This window comes from Larus michahellis, chromosome 17 (assembly GCF_964199755.1).
Source record: "Larus michahellis chromosome 17, bLarMic1.1, whole genome shotgun sequence".
NCBI classification, from domain to species: Eukaryota; Metazoa; Chordata; class Aves; order Charadriiformes; family Laridae; genus Larus; species Larus michahellis.
In genome coordinates, this window is record NC_133912.1 from 7,300,065 (window position 1) to 7,318,464 (window position 18,400).

General features: G+C 41.9%; 1 protein-coding gene across 12 annotated transcripts in view; it reads left to right on the top strand.

Moving 5' to 3' along the window:
* NCAM1 (neural cell adhesion molecule 1) overlaps positions 1-18,400 on the top strand; it is a 145,110-nt gene that overhangs the window by 78,811 nt on the left and 47,899 nt on the right. For all 12 annotated transcript variants that reach the window (XM_074561197.1, XM_074561193.1, XM_074561199.1 and 9 more), the window contains exons 2-8: positions 9,135-9,209; positions 10,707-10,925; positions 11,669-11,812; positions 12,689-12,826; positions 13,325-13,442; positions 13,947-14,116; positions 14,972-15,114. In XM_074561197.1, coding sequence (XP_074417298.1) covers positions 9,135-9,209; positions 10,707-10,925; positions 11,669-11,812; positions 12,689-12,826; positions 13,325-13,442; positions 13,947-14,116; positions 14,972-15,114 — 1,007 coding nt within the window. The remainder of the gene's footprint in view (positions 1-9,134; positions 9,210-10,706; positions 10,926-11,668; positions 11,813-12,688; positions 12,827-13,324; positions 13,443-13,946; positions 14,117-14,971; positions 15,115-18,400) is intronic.

Below are 18,400 nucleotides of genomic sequence, written 5' to 3' on the forward strand. Positions count from 1 at the left end.
AGTTAAGTGTTATTAGTGTTCCGAGACATTCTGTTTGCATGGCCCCAGATAGATCTTCAAGAGCAGTGTGTGCTGCTCTTGAAGCCTTCTTGCTTCTAATGTGGGTGATGCAGCTTACTGCAGTTCATTCACACTCTGCTTCACTTGAGTCCTTTTGAACGTAGACAGATACAGAACCAATACCCAGCAATTAATACACTTTCCTGTACTTATCCTGTACTTAAAAGTGGCATGTTATTTACTTAACAGGTAAAGCCTGCTGTGTTAGCCTCAGTCTTAGCCCAGCAGGGAGACATGCTCCCTGCCTATTACCAAAATCATGGCTTAATTTGAGCTCATTTCTTTTGTTGAAATGCAAAACTAATTGTATTTAACTACAGATGAACAGGATGTTGCATTAACAGAGTTTTTTTCAAATCAATGGGGAGTTGTTCAGCATTATTTGGGGGCTGGGGAACTTTGTAACCAGATAAAAGATATGGGGGAGGGTAGAGCTATAAAAAGTGTTATTGTGTGATTATGAAGAGGCCTTTTAATGCGGTTATTATGTGATGCTAAAAAGGCCTTTATTGCTTGAAGTTGGAAGCAGAATACAAATGGGCTCACAGTGTCTATTAAATGAAGAGTGGAAAAAATAGTCTCCGTTTCCCTGAACTGCAAAGCAAAAATAACGATTAAGTAGTGATTAAAAACCATGGCAGTGCTGCATTTGTCAGTTTGATCATATACTGAGCAATGAAGTTTAGCAAGTAGGGAGCAATTGTTTGTGTAATTTAAGACATAGGTCATTGTTATGATGAACCTGTTTATCCAGGTTATGATGTCAGCAAATTGTTCTGCTGATAAAGACTGGTTGAAAGAATTAGGGTTGAACTCTCCCTGGTGTAAAAGAAGTACAAATGAGCTTGATATGAATAACTCAGAGGAACGTTTCTTCTCGAATGATACCTAATTTCCAGAAGTTATCTTCAATTTTCAGGACTGAAGGCTGCTGGACAAACACAGCTGGGCTCTTTTGTGCCTAATTTCATCATCGGGGTCTGCCTCCCAGCCCATTGTTGACTCAGTTTGTAGGAGAAAGCCTTAACGTTGTTTGCGAACTCATTGAGAAGAAGAAACAGGACAGGTTCCAGACTGGAGCAGATCCACAGCCTATCTAGTCTGTTATCTTGACTCATACAGAGAACCACCACCAGAAGAAAACACAAGAGATTGAAAAAAGCCAGGTATAATATTGCTTCTCAACATCTATGGTAGAATGGAAATGTTGAGATTTCTTACAGTATGGTTTGTGCCTTTAACAACTACAGGATGGTTGCTCGCTCGCTACACCTGGTGATTAACAATCAGAAGTCTTTCAGCAGGGAGTGATTGCTGACTGGATGTAAGCAAAGGCATGGCAGTCGGACATTACTTTAAGGTTCTTATGGCTGTTTCTTAGAGTAGTGCAGTATCTTGGATTCCCCTGTGCGAGGCACAGTGCAAATGCAAAAAAAAAAATGCTGTGGTTGCTGCCTAAATACAAATAAAGGATGAGAAGATGCAGGTGACTCAGGCAGACTGATTAGGAAGTTCTGAGGAGGAGTTGGAGTTCGCCTGGAGTGCTTGTACTCAGGTCTCTAGTCCAGCAGGTTCCCCTTGGTGTATTTCTGTTTATATAAGCACTAGGAGTTTCCTATCCCAATGGAAACAGGAGCAAAATAGCAGTTACATTTTGATCGTTGTACTTTAGCCCTCAGCAAGGGGAGAATTCTCATGTGAAGGTGATGCAGAAAAAGCCAATGGAGTTACCTAATCCATGCATGACAACTGTGACAGCTTCTAATTGTTCAGGCTAGAGTGCAGATGATCACAAGGCAGACCCAAGCAGATAATTTTGGCCTCCCTCAAATGGATGAGGGGGGTTGAGCTGCATAGGAATGTCAGGGTCTTCTGATTGTGAAAACGTGATGTCTTACAGGCGGCAGCAGAAGCAGCATCTAAATTATTTGGGTTTGGTATATTAAACTGTAAGTATGTGACAGGTGATGTGGTATTCTGCTCTGCAGGTGCCTGGCTGGCATGTGGTTATGCTGCTCCGAGGACAGGGTAGGGTTACAGCATGAGTCAGGGTGGCTCTGCACTGTCAGTCAAGTCCAGAGAAGAAATGAATAAGCTGCGGCTTTCTCTGGTGCAGATGACTTCTCTGTTGTGCTCCTCTAAATGGGATCTTTTTTTTTTTTTTGGGGGGGGGGGGGGGGGGGGGGGGTGCCTGTTCCTTTTTCACCATCACAGTAAAGAATGAAGTTCTCCTGCTTTTGCACTGCACATCTGTCTCTAAAAGACCTATTGTACTAGTTCATTTCTTCAGGTGTGTGGCCTGCTTTCAACTGAGGCTGAGTCTCCTGTCCTTAATCTGTTTAACAGAGCTGATTTTGTAAAAGTGCTTCGATGGAAAAGAATACCCTACCCAGTGCAAGCAGAGAGGCCGCAGTCCGATGATACAAGTTCTCCCATTCAAAAAAAAATCAATACATTTTAAAAACCTTACTGCACTGAAGAGTGAAAAAACAGAAAAAAAAATAAATCCATATGCTTCATATCATGAAGTCTATTACCACATATGAGAAATCCCTCCTGTCTTTACTAAAGAAACGTGAATGTTTTCAGCAGCATGTTTCTTCTAGGTGGGTAAACAGCTAATCCTTCCTGTAAGACCTACTTGTGTATGAAAGGTCATTTCCATCCAAAATGATTCTATGAAAGGAAGCCCTCTTGTGCTTCAGCCCTGCTGTGTCACTGCAAATTAGGGAACCCTTCAGTATGTGACTTTGAGTAAAGGCTGAGTTTATGAAGTTGCTAAGGTAGCAAGCTTGGACAGAGCAACTAGGAGAAAAACAATGATGTTGCCTGTCAAAGTACTTCGTATAACCATAATGTCCTAAATTACAAAGAGGTTGAGACAAATGCACAGGTAATTCTATAAGGCCCTGCAGGAGTGCTTTTGATAGGATGGATGGGTTGCTATAGGAAATCTGCTGTGCCCGGCCCTCTCTGTTTAGAGGGTAATGAAAGTATTGGAGACCATTTCGGAAGTTGCTACTGCTAAGGATCCCACATATCTGTCGGCTTAGCAGTAGGATCTAAGTGTAGCTTTGTGTTGGTGCAGAACACTGTCACAGTATCAGTATGTCCATTGAAAGCTGTGCCTGTGTGTTTTCAGATACATCCAATGTAGGTATGCAGAGAATATAAACTCTGTGGAGTGTCCCTGTTGGGTCAAAAGAATTAGAGGGAAGTATTCCTTCCTTGGATGGAAGCTCTGTAATACACCTTCTGTACAGGCCACTAAATAAGCAGAACAGACAAGAGCAGCAGGTACCCTCAAAAGTAGAACATACTATACTAACTCCAGTCTGCCATTCCAGGGCGAGCCCAGCACCATTAGCTGATATTCTGCTCTACTTCCCAAACCAGCTTAATAGTATAGCACCATCTGCCAGTGACTTGTCGCTTTGTTGCTGTTCAATAGCAGCATTTAACAACACACTGACATTTTAAAAGACAAAGTGGCGCTTCTGACAGCGTCAGTTTCTTGAATGACGCTGGCCTTATGCAGTTTTTCTGGGGTAAGGTAAATCAAGTGTAAAGGATGTGGATTCATGTGTGTCAGCTCGCTCTCTCTTAGAATAAGCATTTGAGGGGAGACTTTTTTTTTTTTAACAGCTTGTCCTTTGAGGGACGTAAACGAATGCTAGAGGAGAGATGAAAGCAGGGAGAGCATCTTAAAACAGAAAGACACAGTCCTAGCAGTATGGTAGTGACCCAGAACCATGGACATGTGAGCAAAGTACCACTGGGATACGAGCTTCTAGCATGTCATCTGCCACACAGCTACCTATGTGCGCCTTTTAAATCAGTCCCATTTCCTAATGTGCAGTAGATCGCCAAGTTCTGTTGGTTTTCTTCAAACAGTGTGAACGGAATACTGTATATTGCTGAACCCCTTGAAGCGCTTGAGAGGCATCCCTGTTGTTTTGTATGCTGCACAGAGATAACATGTTTTCAATACGATGAAATAGTATGTAATCCAGTGCATATGGATTGCTAGTGGATGAACAAGGCAATAATGGAATTACTGTGTTTAGTACCGAGGCAGCAATCACACCATTCTTCTGCTTGTATCAGAGATTTGCGTGATGTAACCTGCTCAAGTCAGCTCATGAAATCTGGTTAGCAGGAAGTGTCTATCAATGAGAAGATTTTTCAGGTAAGTATTTTCTTGTAAAAGGGATTAATTAGGCCTTAAGCTGGCAGTGATGCAGATACAATGCTATATGTTTCAGCAGTCTCCTTCAAGAAAAGTCCCAAGATACACAATGTGCGTCTGACTTACCTGATCCTCTCACAGGGTACTTCAGCATCTTGTTCCTGGTATTAGATTGAAGAAATGGAAGTGCAGTGCGAAGTAGATTTGTTAATACCGGCTGTCTGGTTCCTACTATTCATGAGGTCACAGTTTCTGTGTCATGGTAATTGCTAGGTTTGAAAAGTGCATTTCCAGTGTAAGTAATAATATCAGGAGGTTTCCTCTGCCTCTCTCGTGTCATGGTTGGAGGGACTGTGCTGACATACAGGGGGACTATTGGTGAAGGAATTGCTGCCCCTCTGCATAACCTTTTCAGAAATTCTGTTACTTAGGAGTAATTAATTGGGAGATTTAATGATAACGTTGCAGCTGGTGAAGCAGAGAGAGCACTGACTCAATGGGACATAACCAAGGATGTCCTTCCTTCTCTCATTTCTAAGACTCCAAAAAGTTTTAACTTCCTGTGTCCCAAGAGTGATTTCTAGGTCTCATTTTCTTGAAAAACTGCCTGTTACTTAAATATACAGAAGGACCTGAGTCCTTACAAAAAACAAGGGGAAATCTTGAGAGTTGGACACTGTTGCCTGTGCTCAGATCTCTTGCCTGGGCCTTTCAGCTGAATTTACAGTAAGATGTTTCCTAATTGTGTGATTTCCTTCTATTCTTTGCATCTACTCTGGCACAGACATGCATTAAAAAAGATTCAAGGAAGAGCACAGATGCTGAATTCTGGGGTGATGAAAAGTTCAGTGCTTTACACAGTCTTTTTTCTTATTTCTAGCTGTTAACAGAAAGCACCTGAGAATGGAATGAAAGGCATTAATAACCCTAGCCTTTGCCACTGCCTTCCCAGCATGCAGCAACTTTCAAAAGTGTGGAAGAGGTCCATTGGTATATTTATATAGTGTAGTGTGGCCAAAAAAGAATGAAAGAAAAGTAGTATGAATTTATATTACAACTTAATTAGCTCAAAGCTATTTTACTAGCACCCCACTGTTCGCTAGCGGTGCTTGGCTGAGTAGAAAAGTTGATGACTAGTCTAAATGCCCTTCCTTGGGCTGATCTGGTTTTGCAAGGCAGTGCTGTGGGGGAATTCAGTCACAACTTCATCATGTTCCCAGTTGATAAAAAGTGCAAGGCTCAGAAGAGTGTCTTGGACAGGCCAAGAGGAGCTGTAACATACCCCTTCCTGTTACTCAAGAGATCCAGGGATACTTTAATGTCCCCTCCTTCTGAAAGCCTCTTGGATAGGCAAGACATACAGGCATACCTGCAAATGTTAGCCAGAATTAGAGTGCACAGTACTCGCAAGCCCTGGTTTGAATTGAATCTTGGCTGGGTCGTTTCTGTTTACTGCTGTATCTCAGTCTTTTCAGATGGAATACTAGCATTTATCAGTCTAGCCCACTAAGATCTGGTGAGAGTAAAACTAGGAAACTGGCATGGACCTTGCACTATTATTATCCTTTGCGGAGCTCCACTGGTTCAGATTAATTGCTTCCGTCTTACTTATGAAGAGAAATGCTGTGTCAGAATGGTTGTTGGCTAAAGAAATGTTCTTAGACTCCTTATCAGAAAATCCTGCTACTTATGTCCTTTTTTAATGATAGCAGGCAGTTCTTCATTCTGTGTATAGCTATATACTTAATGTCTAACCCCACAGTCCATATGTCTGTTTCCCAAGTACTGTAAGGAATGTTGCCATTGGCACATACAAACAGGTTTTCATTTCTGAAGCAGTGCATGTTTCTTAAAAACCCAGGTGTGTTTGGCAGCTAAAACTAATGCCTTTGTGGTCTGGAGGTAAAATTAGCTGCTCTGAGAGAAGGGGTTTTATGCACTACAGCATGAAAACATGGAGGGTTACAGACAAAGCATTTGCAGTAATGTGGCAGAGAAGTGCTTTGGCTACATGGGGAAGAGGAATAGCTCAATTAAGATGATTGTTTTCTGCAAGTTAATGGCTGCAGATTCAAAATGAAACCTATTCGTTTTGGACTCTTGAAATCCATACTTAACTAGGACTTGTTAGGCCACAGAGCTGTTGCAGCATTAAGCTATAGCTGGAGGAAAGCCAGAATCAAATTATATTTTCTGCCTAATGGGTCATAATTTGTGCTATGAAGAAGGCAGTGATGATGCTGGGGGAAAAGGGCGTTGGGCATACTTGGATATGTATTGTGGAAGGCTGATTGTAAATGAACATGAAAATGGGGAGGTTTGCTTTCCTTTCTCACTTGTTTAGTACCAATGTAATTAAAATCAGAAAATAAATATACTGGACTATACACAACATGGGCCAGAAATCTGTTTAGTTTTCATCTTGTCTGTCTAACTTGCTTTGCAGTGATTGTTTGCTCTCCCTTTACTGTATTAAAATAGGATTGTTTTAATAAATTCAGCATCTTTGACTTTTTGATTTCTAGTGACACTTCCAAAATGGTACGTTCCTTCTCCTTTGTCCGTCAAATGCTAATCAGTTTCACTTCCGTAAATAAACGAGGAAAAAATACAGTGTTTTTCAGTAGTGGGACTTAAATGTAAGCTCCTACCCTGTGCTTAAGTATTGAGGCAGGAAACTTACCATACTTCTTAGAGAGCTGCTCAGAGAGGTTGGTTATTCTTGAAAGCCCAACTTTTAATTTAGATACCTAAATACAGATTCAAAACCTGAACTTTGGACTTCTGTTGTCAATGTTGGCCTTTCTTTTTCACTTTCCTAGTGAAGTTGAGAAGGCTTTTACAGCAGCAATTATTGGAGACTCTGAACTTTAACAAACATCTTAACTGTTCACCCAGGAGCTCTAAGTGTTCCTTAATAATAATTTGTTCTCATTTGGGTGAGACTAAGGATTTTTAGTTCTGTAAATTTAACTTCTAAACAGGAGCTATCACTCACATGCCAAAGACAAGATCATAAAAGACAGTTTAATTGATAATTTGAAAATATTTAAAAGGTCCCATTATTAGAAAGTGCCTGTCTTTTGCTGATTCCCCCAGCTTCTGGATTGTTCATACTGGAAACTACTGTAATGTCATTCTGGAGTATTTGCATCACTGCACATTGCTGCAGCTGCTGCCCAAAGACATTAATTGAGTTTGTAATACTGTCTATGCTCAAATCTAGATCCATTGTAATGCAGAAGGAGAAATGTTTTAGATAATACAAAGCAGAAATCTGGTCTGGAGGAACTTGGAGGTCTGAATTTGAGACATTTAAGATCATAGAATCATAGATCTCTTTGTAGTACCTTTGCACTCATTCCATACAGCAGAGACCTTCCCAAATAGAGCACCCCAGAATATGATTTGAAATGTCAAATTCAAATGTTGGAAAGATTTATAGAAAAACAACAACAAAAATGAGCCTATAGAAGCAGGCTACTTAGTCCTCTCTGCAATTAATCTAATAAACCTTTAGCAGTTTATTATATTTGGCTCTTTGTACTTGCAGTTCTGTTTGGGACTGAATTATATTAAAGTAGTATACTTAAGAGAAATTAGATTACGTGGAAATAAAAAAGTCTGAATGCAGGAGCTAGAAGGGTAATGTGTACTTCAGTGAAAAGTACAAGGAAGGTTGGAGGGTATCCTCAGACAAGGCACATGACTTAAAGATGTCCAAAGGGAAATTGAAAATGTCTTGAGAATATTTTTTTTTTTTTCTTTCAGCAACAGTATCCTCAAATATTCTCTCTGGAATTATTATCTAACTTGGATTATTTTTAAATGATTCCTTTGAGGCTGTGCTGGATTCATTCGTAGGGAGCACAGAAGGTACAATATCTTTCACTCTCTCCAGGCTCCCTGAATTCCAGACAAGCATGTAATAGATGCTTCGCTCTGGTCCATGGAACATCTGTTCCATCGCTGCTGCCAGAAGACCTTCAGTCTCTTATTTAAAAAGAAAATTAAATTAAGAAAAAAATCAAGAAAACAACAACTAAAAAATGGTAACATGAAAGCCAAAGCACTGATGATATTCCATAAGAAGACAGTGGAAGAGACCAAAGTATTGCTAATATTCTCATCTCTGCAGTAAAAGGGAGTTAGGTGAAATGTGCCTGGATGAACTTGGAAGCAAGTCTCGGCCAGTACTGTGAAGGCAGAAAGCACAAACTGTCAATAGTCCTTGTCAGCATATATTGGAGGAAATTTCCTTTCTAATTCAGGTATGCTTTGTCTGCTATAAACATCTCCAATTTGCTGGCTGTTTGGACTAGGTTTCTGACTGGAAGATCAGAGAGGAGATCAAGGAAGATCAAGGACCTGGAGCATGCCAGTCAATCCCACTTTGCATTTGTGATGGTTGGTAACTGGGGCATGTATGAATATGGTATCGTATAGAGCAACAAGAAGTCTCCGAAGGAAAGATAATTTGTATTTGCTGCCAGGGTAGGTCTTTCAGCCAATTCCAGTTTGAATTCAGAAGAGTCCTTACAGATTGCTTGATGTTTTAGTGTGCACACCAAGCGTGCTGCCTAGTATTGCAGCGTGGTAGAGATTTGAATGAAAATCAGCCTTTTCTGTGTCATTCCATGTGGTTTTATAAAGGGCTGGAAGTAACTCTGAATGTTAGCTACTACTTTTGGGTCCTCGGGGATCTTTGTCACTGTACGTTCAAATACTGATAAAGGGTAACACTTGTGAAGCCAAGAATGCTCCACCCTATGCTCTTCCATTTGGTGAGTAAAGGAGCCACAGGGATTGGAAGGCTTGCAAAGCTTTTTTGCTGAAGACCACTCCTATTGTCTAACCCTCTTGTATGTGCTCATTTCTTTTGCAGCCTCTCTACAAGTGGACATTGTTCCAAGCCAGGGGGAGATCAGTGTTGGAGAATCCAAGTTCTTCTTATGCCAAGGTGAGTGATGGCTTACGGCATCAGCTGTCTCCATATGGGTTTGCTGGCAAGGTCAATCAATGTATTTACTCTGGGATAAAAACTCCAGTGTCAGGTCTCGCTGCAAGATCACTTGCTCTTTCTTTCTCATATGCCCTTATGGTTTATAAGACTTGAGTAGCAAAGGCAACAGTTGCTGTTTACTGGAAACAGTAAATGCATTCTCCCTGGAGAGCTGGCAACAGAAAGCAGCTCCAGCAAACAGATTTTAAATTGAAAAAACAGGTACTGAAGCGTTGTCTCTAAGCTTTAGCAATAGCCACAACAATGGCACCTTGCATTATTCCACAACTTTTTGATCTTTTGAATTTAGAATTAAGCCTGTTGTTTTTCCAAATTATTTCTCTAAGAAACTGGTAACAGCAGTAATGGGAGTGCTGGGTGACTTCTGAGTTGTTACCTCTGCAACTAAGGATTTTAATGCTGCTGAAAACCTGCATTTCTTGTGACACAATTTGCTGTTTGTTCAGGCCACCAACTGCCCCAGGCTATTCTCCTGCACAATGTGGTGCAGTGTTAACACACTCCATGTGCCCCAAAGCGGGTCCTACAATTTTATGGCATTTTCCAAATTAGAATTCACATGTCCTCTTTAGAGGTTTTCCTGAAAGCAGCTGGTCTGGTTTCTCGTGGGTGGAATTGAGTATGTTGGAGCACTGACATGGTAGCATCATGAAGCATAACGTAGAGCAAATAGGTGCAACAGTGAGCTCTGGGAGCAAAATGCCAGAGCAGGAGCATACTGACTGGGACAAGTGATGAGGTCATCTGATCCAGGAGTGCTTAACTGCAGAGTAATTTGTTAATGCCACTGCTTTAAAAATGAAAGTATACATTGAGCAAGTGCTGTTGTGATGATATTTGCATTCAGAAAGCTGTGGGATCAGTTAAAGCCCCTCCAGTAATAGGAGTTTGTCCCAAATAACAAAGCCACTCTGAGGAATGCAGACATGCGAGCTGCAAGAAAGAGACAGCCTGGGACCACTTAGTAACAATTCTGATTTACACTGGATGCAGCAAGAGATTTAAGCTGATCAATGCCAGAACTCCTGCTACAGCAAAGTCATAATTTTGATATGCAAAGTAGCCCAGTCTGCAAATACAGGTATGTATTGAAAAAATGATGGAGCTTAAGCAGGAAGAGATTTTTATTTCTTGGGCTGATCTGCATAGTGTAGGGACTGGGACATGAGGTCCCAGGATGCATAGAAGGCCATTATGGGCTGAAATGGGTGCACCCCTTTAGATTATAAAACCAACTTAATAGCGTTTTTGCAGGACAGCAGCTGCCCATTCACAGTGCTGCGAAAGAGAATTTTCTTTACTTGCTTCTGAGGTACCGGAAGCCCTTCGCCTGGGTCAATCTTCCACATAGCGCTACTGGTTGTATTTATTTCCTCTGTGCAGATTTGTTGGGAACTCATTTCAATTTGCTTTGTTTTCTTTTATTGTCCCTAGTGGCAGGGGAGGCCAAATACAAAGACATTTCCTGGTTTTCCCCTAATGGTGAGAAGCTGACGCCGAACCAACAGCGCATCTCAGTGGTGCGAAATGATGACTACTCCTCCACCCTCACCATCTACAACGCCAACATTGATGATGCTGGCATCTATAAATGTGTTGTCAGTAGCGTGGAGGAGGGAGACTCTGAGGCCACCGTCAATGTGAAAATTTTCCGTAAGAGAGCGGCTCCGAGGCTATTTTTTGATATACCTTGCACACTTATGAGGCAAGATTAGGGAGGCTACAATTTTAACTTCCTAGAAAAGGCTATTTTTAAAGGGGAAAAGGGAGGATGAAAAGAAAGGGGATGTTAAGAGGATGCAGCCTTCTCCTTTCTTGATTTTGAGGAGAAAGTGAGAACTAGGACCTTGGCCTGTCGGGGCATTACCAGCATGTCTACTGCTTACATTCTCCCGAAAGACAGGAGAGCAAGGGGTAGAAGGAGAAGATTCTAGCACATCATAAATGTCTGGGAGGAGTAAGCAGAGAGAGTAGCTTTTGTGGATGACAGATATGCTATGAGGTAAGGCTAGTTTTCAGTGAAGAGGATCACACATTCCGAAGGGTTATAATAAGGAGTCAGCCTGTTGTCCCTCAGAGCTATGATGGCAGCTCCTCCCCTTCCTGCTGGAAGCTGGGCAGTTCCAAGATCACCTTTTCTCTTTGCAGTGTGGACAAATTGGTGAGCTAAGTATTGATTTGTCCACTGATGTGCCTGGGAGGCAGGGTTGGAAAATGGGCTTCCTGTGTTGCAGTGCATTGAGTCAGGCACACCTTTATCATCCCCTCAGGTACATGAGGATTTCTAGAGAACATGTCCTCTGGGGTTTCTTTGCTTTTCTCAGGCTTGAGTCAGAAGCACTGCTTTGAGGTGTGCTGAGAAAGCTGCAGTGACTTTCTCCTTCTGTTGTTTTCAGAAAAGCTGATGTTCAAGAATGCTCCCACTCCTCAGGAATTCAAGGAAGGGGATGATGCTGTGATTGTGTGTGATGTGGTCAGCTCACTGCCTCCTACCATCATCTGGAAGCACAAAGGCAGGGATGTTATCCTAAAAAAAGATGGTAAGGCACAAGAGGTGTCTCAGTGCTTGTCCATTCAGGGGTCAAATGTCCATCTCCCATCACGGCTTAAATCAGGCTCATACCAAGGGGTTCAGGAGAACAAAACGGTGGTGGTCACAAGGGAGGAGAGAAGCAATTTGTACCTAACAGTAGATCTTAGGATGTGAATTTAATTATTCAAGGTGCTGTAGTTTGGCTATGGCAAAACAATAATGTTCCCACAGAAATGGCCATAAGGCTTTGATACTGGAATAGACCAAGGAATGCTAGAAAAAATTTTCAGATAAAAGAAATGCCATCAGACAGAAAAGCTGCATGTTGTGACATTCTCCAGTCTTCCTAAGAAAAAAGGGGCTAAAAGCTCCTTGAAAGAACCTTTCCCTTTCTTTCAAAATGCTGCAGACTGTCTTACCCAGAGGGGCATTTTACTGTCAGAGGGCACTCCAGAGCCCTGACTCCAGTTGGGCATTCGTGCCTCAGCTGTGCTTCCCACATCTGCTCTTTGCAGGCACATGGGAACTCTAGAAAGACTTGACCTCTGCCACCCTTGGGCAAGAGGGGCAAGTTTCAAACAGCTTGTTGTCTGATACTAATTACATGTAAATGTGTTTGTGTGTGTGTATTTATCTGTTTATCTCTTTGTGCATACTTGCGGTATAAAGCACCAGAGCAGTTTGCTTGCTACCCACATCTGGGTTGTTTCTTGGCACTGTCAGACCCAGTTGCAGCAGCATCTCCATTAAATGATAGGAAGGTGAAGTTTCTAATACTAAGCCTTGTCTCAACCCAGAAAAGGTGTGGAGAGAAGAACCACCTGTTACTTGCAGTGAGCTTTTCTGAGGATCCTTGGATGAACCTTCCTTTTGTCTTTTCTAGTTCGATTTATAGTCCTGTCCAACAACTACCTGCAGATCCGGGGAATCAAGAAAACAGATGAAGGGACATACCGCTGTGAGGGACGAATCTTGGCTCGTGGGGAGATAAACTTCAAAGATATTCAGGTCATCGTAAATGGTGAGCAGCTCAGAGTAAGGCTAGTATGGGGACAGCATATAGGGCACCTGCACTCCAGGCTGCTGATAAAATGTTGCTTTCAATTCACACTCATGATTTACCATCATCTTACTGATCTTTGTCTGCTGTGTCTAATAAAAATGTCCATAAAATTGACTGACTACCAGATGTTTACAGGAAATTATCATGGCAAGTGAAACCTTAAGCATCTCATGACTTAGAGTGAGGTATTGATCTTTTTGGGACTCAAGTAATTTTGTCCACAGTACTGATTTTCTGTGCGTCTCCCCACCCCCTGCCCTTCCTTCCCTGTGCTAATTGCTTTGGAGAGTTCAGGCTCTAAACCTGTTGATTGAAACATGCAGGTGATGGCATATGGGTTTGAATTACTAGAGACATCTGTGTGACTTGAAGAGATTTACAGTGAGCCTTCCAGAGGTCACTCTTGCTCACATCTTCTATCCTTTCTAACTTGAATGTGGATTTCTTCTCTTCTAGTACCTCCTTCTGTGCGCGCCAGGCAGACCACTATGAATGCCACTGCCAACCTCAGCCAGTCTGTCACCTTAGCATGTGATGCTGATGGCTTTCCTGAGCCAACTGTGACGTGGACAAAGTAAGATGCTGTGTACAATGTCCTGATTCTGTGTGGCAGGCAAAAGTGGATGCTGTAAATTGCATTTTTTATTTTTTTTTATGCCAGGAGATTCACGTCTAAAGTCTTTCTCTTCATTTGATAGGGTCTAAATTTCTCTATCGGGCAGTGATACAGACTTCATGTATACTCTTCGTGAAATTGTGTAGCCTTTGGTGAAGGTTACGAGGACAAGTTGTAATGTTGAAAAAGCTAATGACAACTTGGAATACTGACTTGATATGCAAGGACAGAAGACACCTTCTGAGGTGTTTATAGCTCTTGCATATAGGCTATGATGTGTGTCAGGAGGTGAAAGGTGCATCTGCCAAGAGCTCTAAGACAGGAGGGATTAGGAATAGATCAAAATGTAGGCCTGAGGAGTTTGTGTAGTAACACAGTTCTAGCATTAACAACAAGCCTAAAACAAATAGCCTTTGATTGCTTCTCCTCCCCAACACAGCCAGTGTGCTTTGTGCCCTGCAGGGACGGAGAGCCAGTAGAACAGGCCGATGATGAAGAGAAATACAGTTTTAACTACGATGGGTCTGAGCTCATCATCAAGAAGGTGGATAAGAGTGATGAAGCAGAATACATCTGCATCGCTGAGAACAAGGCTGGAGAGCAGGATGCCACCATTCATCTCAAAGTCTTTGGTAAGCACGTTCTTACCATCCCCCCTTTACAATCCATTTGGGTATTAGTAACTTACTACTGCAAGCTGGAAGTAACCTACTTATCCCAGATAATGGCTGATGTGGCTTATCCAGAGATGCTTCTTTCCCAAGTAATGCTGTGCACCTCTGCCATCATGCTAGGCAAAATGGAGTCTGTGTATGTCTGAAGCAGATGACAACTCCATTCTGCTTCCTCTCTAATAAAAGAAATTCAATCTGGTGCAGGGGTTGGTGTGAGACTGGAGATTGGAGAGGCCCTCCAAGCCTAGAGGGCCGAATCCTAATCTAAGCCTGCTATTAAAAGGGCTTTAGCACTTCAGTGAGACTTGTTATACCTGGACAGGGAGGTGAACTCCACCCCACCACTGTGTGAATGACCTCAACCTTGCAGGAATGAATCAGCAGCTTTTCTACCTTCCATGAATCTGGGAGCGTTGAGGAATATAATTCTCCCAGTCCCATCGCCCTGCAGCCACTTGACAAAGCTGCTTATTAAAAGGCTAATTTGAGGCAGAGAAAGTAGACAGAAAGAAGACTTAGCTGATAATCCCAGGAACTGATCATTTGTACGCTGTTAAATGGGTTCTACTTCAGATATGCTCTCTTCTAGTCCTCTTACAAGCCTCAGCTGTAAGCACGTGTAAAAAATGTCTTCTAGTTTTCCAAGGAGGTAACCTGTTCTTAAATGTCGCTCTGCTCCCTTCCCCATATGGGAGTAAACTTGTGCCAATTCAAAAGCCTTTTTTCCCCAGTGTTGCTTGTTTCAAACATTGCTGTTGAAAAGCAAGCTTCATTCTGAGCACCAACTGAATGAAAGTTGGTTTTTCTTTTCAGCAAAACCCAAAATCACCTATGTGGAGAATAAAACAGCCATGGAGCTGGAGGATCAGATTACGCTTACCTGTGAGGCCTCTGGGGACCCAATCCCTTCCATCACTTGGAGAACTTCCACCCGGAACATCAGCAATGAAGAGAAGGTATAACTCTTCCCAAAACCATGGTCTCATTTGCTGGGATTAGGGGGGTTTATATCTGCCTGCCTCTGCTGGTCCAGAATGCATGATAGCCGCATGCAGATGCACATGGAAATCATGGTGATTCCCCTCTCTGTAGTGAGGACACATGTTCTGCACAGACAATCTGCTAAAGGGTTAGCTCCACAGCTGAAGTAATGCCATAGGTGTCCTTTTGTACAAAGAGCCGTCTCAGTTTGTAACAACTGAGGATAGGCTTTTTAATTCCTGCTGGTATCACTCTCACTTGAATGAACTTGGAAAGCAATAGGCCCTAGACCCTTTTCATAGGAATTTCCAAAGGGACCTACAGTTGCAGGAAGCTTGTGAAAGCGTATTTTCTGTCTGTTTCCAAGCTGAGAGGTGGGAATGAGCACCCTGATTCCGATGTTGTCCATGCTGACATCATCATGATGATGTGTTCTGGGAGGGTGGCAGGTGGAGAGGTGTGGGGTGTTATCTCTCAAAGGTGCAGTGGACCAAAATGAGCCTGTTAATTCCTTCTTGCCCTTCTGTATTGTATTCTAATACTGCATGATCCTGAAGCACAAAAGCCTGGCTGCCTTTGTGTTCCACTGTTTTGTTGATCACATCAATACCATTTTGTTCTTAAAAGGCAAAAATAATTAGCAGTTTTTCTTTTAAAAGAGAGTGCTGTTGTGTTGTTTTTTTTTTTTTTTTTAATTGGCCACAATTCCCCTTAACTAGACAAGATTAGGATGTGCTGTGTTACTGTAGATATTTCATAATAATTACATAAGGTGATCAGGAGGCGTAGTTTAGAGCCAAAGAAAGCCTAGATAAAAGTTGGAGTAAGGACTTGTTGCTTATTAATAATCTTCTAATAACAGGATGCTTCAAGGCTCAGCTAATTTGGGCATACCAGGGGTTCTGACTTGGTATGAAGGCAGCAGCTGATAGACTATGAAAGTCTTAAAGTGACAGGCGTACCTGCTGTCAGTCATCCCTACAGCTGCCATTCTGCATTATAGCCTCCTAAATGAGCTTTTTTAATTGCCCCCATGATGTCAGCTCTTCACCATGTTGTTAACGTGTAACTTATTAATCGGGGTGCCAAAGTTTTCCAGCCTTAATTCTTTCTTAACATCATCTTGGATTCACAGGCTAGTGTAAATCCTTGCAATGTTTAGAGAGAGATTTCCATTGTCTTCAAAAGCTGTTGGCTTGGGCTGTCACTACAGCATGATTGGAGGACCTGTTTTGACAGGATAAGGTTATTCATGGTCTTGTTCTTTCTGGGAGAGCAGTGGGAGGAGCTAAGCGCTCTAGTGCTTCTAGTACTGGAGTTTGGTTCACAGCCATGGAAAAGAGCTTTTACATGGAGAAGAATATAAAAACTGAAATAACACTAAATCAAGTAGAAGTCAGTAGGAGAGCCTGTTTACAGAGAGTCCCATTTGTCCAGCGCAATTAAACTAACAAGATCTCAGTGGCAAAACTGCTAACCATTTTTGAGACTCTCATATATCCCATTTGATGCTGTTAAGTTGGTGATCAATATTAAGGAAAATGTTAATACTCTAATAGTTTCATGTATAGATGGGGAAATCGAAGGTTTGAGGTATGTGTCTCGTGTACTTGTTCAAACCTTCCGGGCAAAGATTATTTTTTGATCATATACCATGCACTTTCTAGGCAGGATTTTAATTTTTTGCGTGTATGTTTTGTTTTGTTTTTTACTTTTTCCCATTCTCTATCTTGTGCTGTAAGTTTACGTGAATGGTACAGATGTCTAGAAAATCCTCAGGTCAAAATAGCTCTGATAAGCATTCTATTACATGTACAACCAAATACGTATATTCAGTTTACTATTACTTACTGTCTCTGGGATAGGTCAGGGAAATGGGTGGTCTTTGATGTGGGACGAACAATACTATTTTTAAAATTATCAGGCCCTACTTTTGAATATGCTTTAGATACTTGGATGCATCTGTCTTGCTACATGTTGTTTTCTTTTGTAATCATACTTCAGTCCAGCTTTTTAAAGGCCTACAGGTGCCTTAACTCCCATGAACATTTTATACTTCAGAAAAACCTACCCAAAACCCCAAACAAAACAAAAAAGAACCCCTCTCTGGCTTAGAGGTTTTTTTCCTCCTTCAGTCTTTGTTCATGAACGGAGACGGTCTGACATGTGGGCAAGGGGCAGGAGGTGCTATAGCCCAAACACCTAGGTTGACAACGTGACAACTATTTCAACATTCCCACGCGTTCCTGAGAGGCCTGTTGATATTCTAGCATGCATAGCAAAAGATTCTCCTCTCTGTGGCTATGCCTACATAATATGGCACCCCTTGGACAAAGAGTCTTTTGCTTTGAGGATGGTCCGCAAAGGTAAGTTGTTGTGATTGTGCTCTAGCAAAATCAGATGATTGGGAACTGTATACCAACACAAATGAGCAGACCGAAGTTCCAGATACTGGCATGGTGGAAACTTCCTTTTACTAGTAAGCTGGCAGCTTGCATTCTTCTGCCCTGCAAAGAGTGCAAGTAAAATTTAAAACAAAACAAATTGCTTATGTGTGGTTTACTTTGGTTGTCAATGTGGGAACACACTACTTAGGACAAACTTTTGCCCTGTCAGTCTGAGATTCCTGTCTATCACTACGGCAGAACATAGCAAGAACTAACAGGCCTGGAAAGTCATCAACATGATGATTTGAAATGGTTTGGCTTTATCTTACCTCAGATATTTATTGCTGTGCCGTTGCAGGGAGGAGGAATGCTTTCTCTTTGAATGATACCAGATGTAAAGCTGACCAAGCCAGTATGCGTATTCCTCATCACCTTCAGTGTATTTCACACCCTTTTAAGAGACATGTTTCTTCTATTGCTCTAGCAGAATGCTAACTGTGATACAGCAAATATAGTTTTGATCTGTTGTGTATTGGTGTATACAAGTGATACAATTTTAGTGCAGACAGGAGTGTGTTTCCTGTCAGATTTTTGGGTGAGGTAGTCACTGGCTACTCTCAAACACACTTTCATGACACAGTTGCAGAGACAGTCCTACGTTTCTTATCCAGCAGTATAGCCCAGCGTGTGAGGAACGGGAACAGGTAGCAGGTGATGCTTTTATGCAGGCCTTTTAACTTCTTGCCAGAGCTGTCATTAGGCATATCTTCAGTGTAGGATCTCACCCAGTACTGCTGTCTGGCCTCCTGTGCTAGCTATTGTGACCTGCATCACATTACAATTTTCTCTACAGAAAGTCAACAATAAAGTGAAC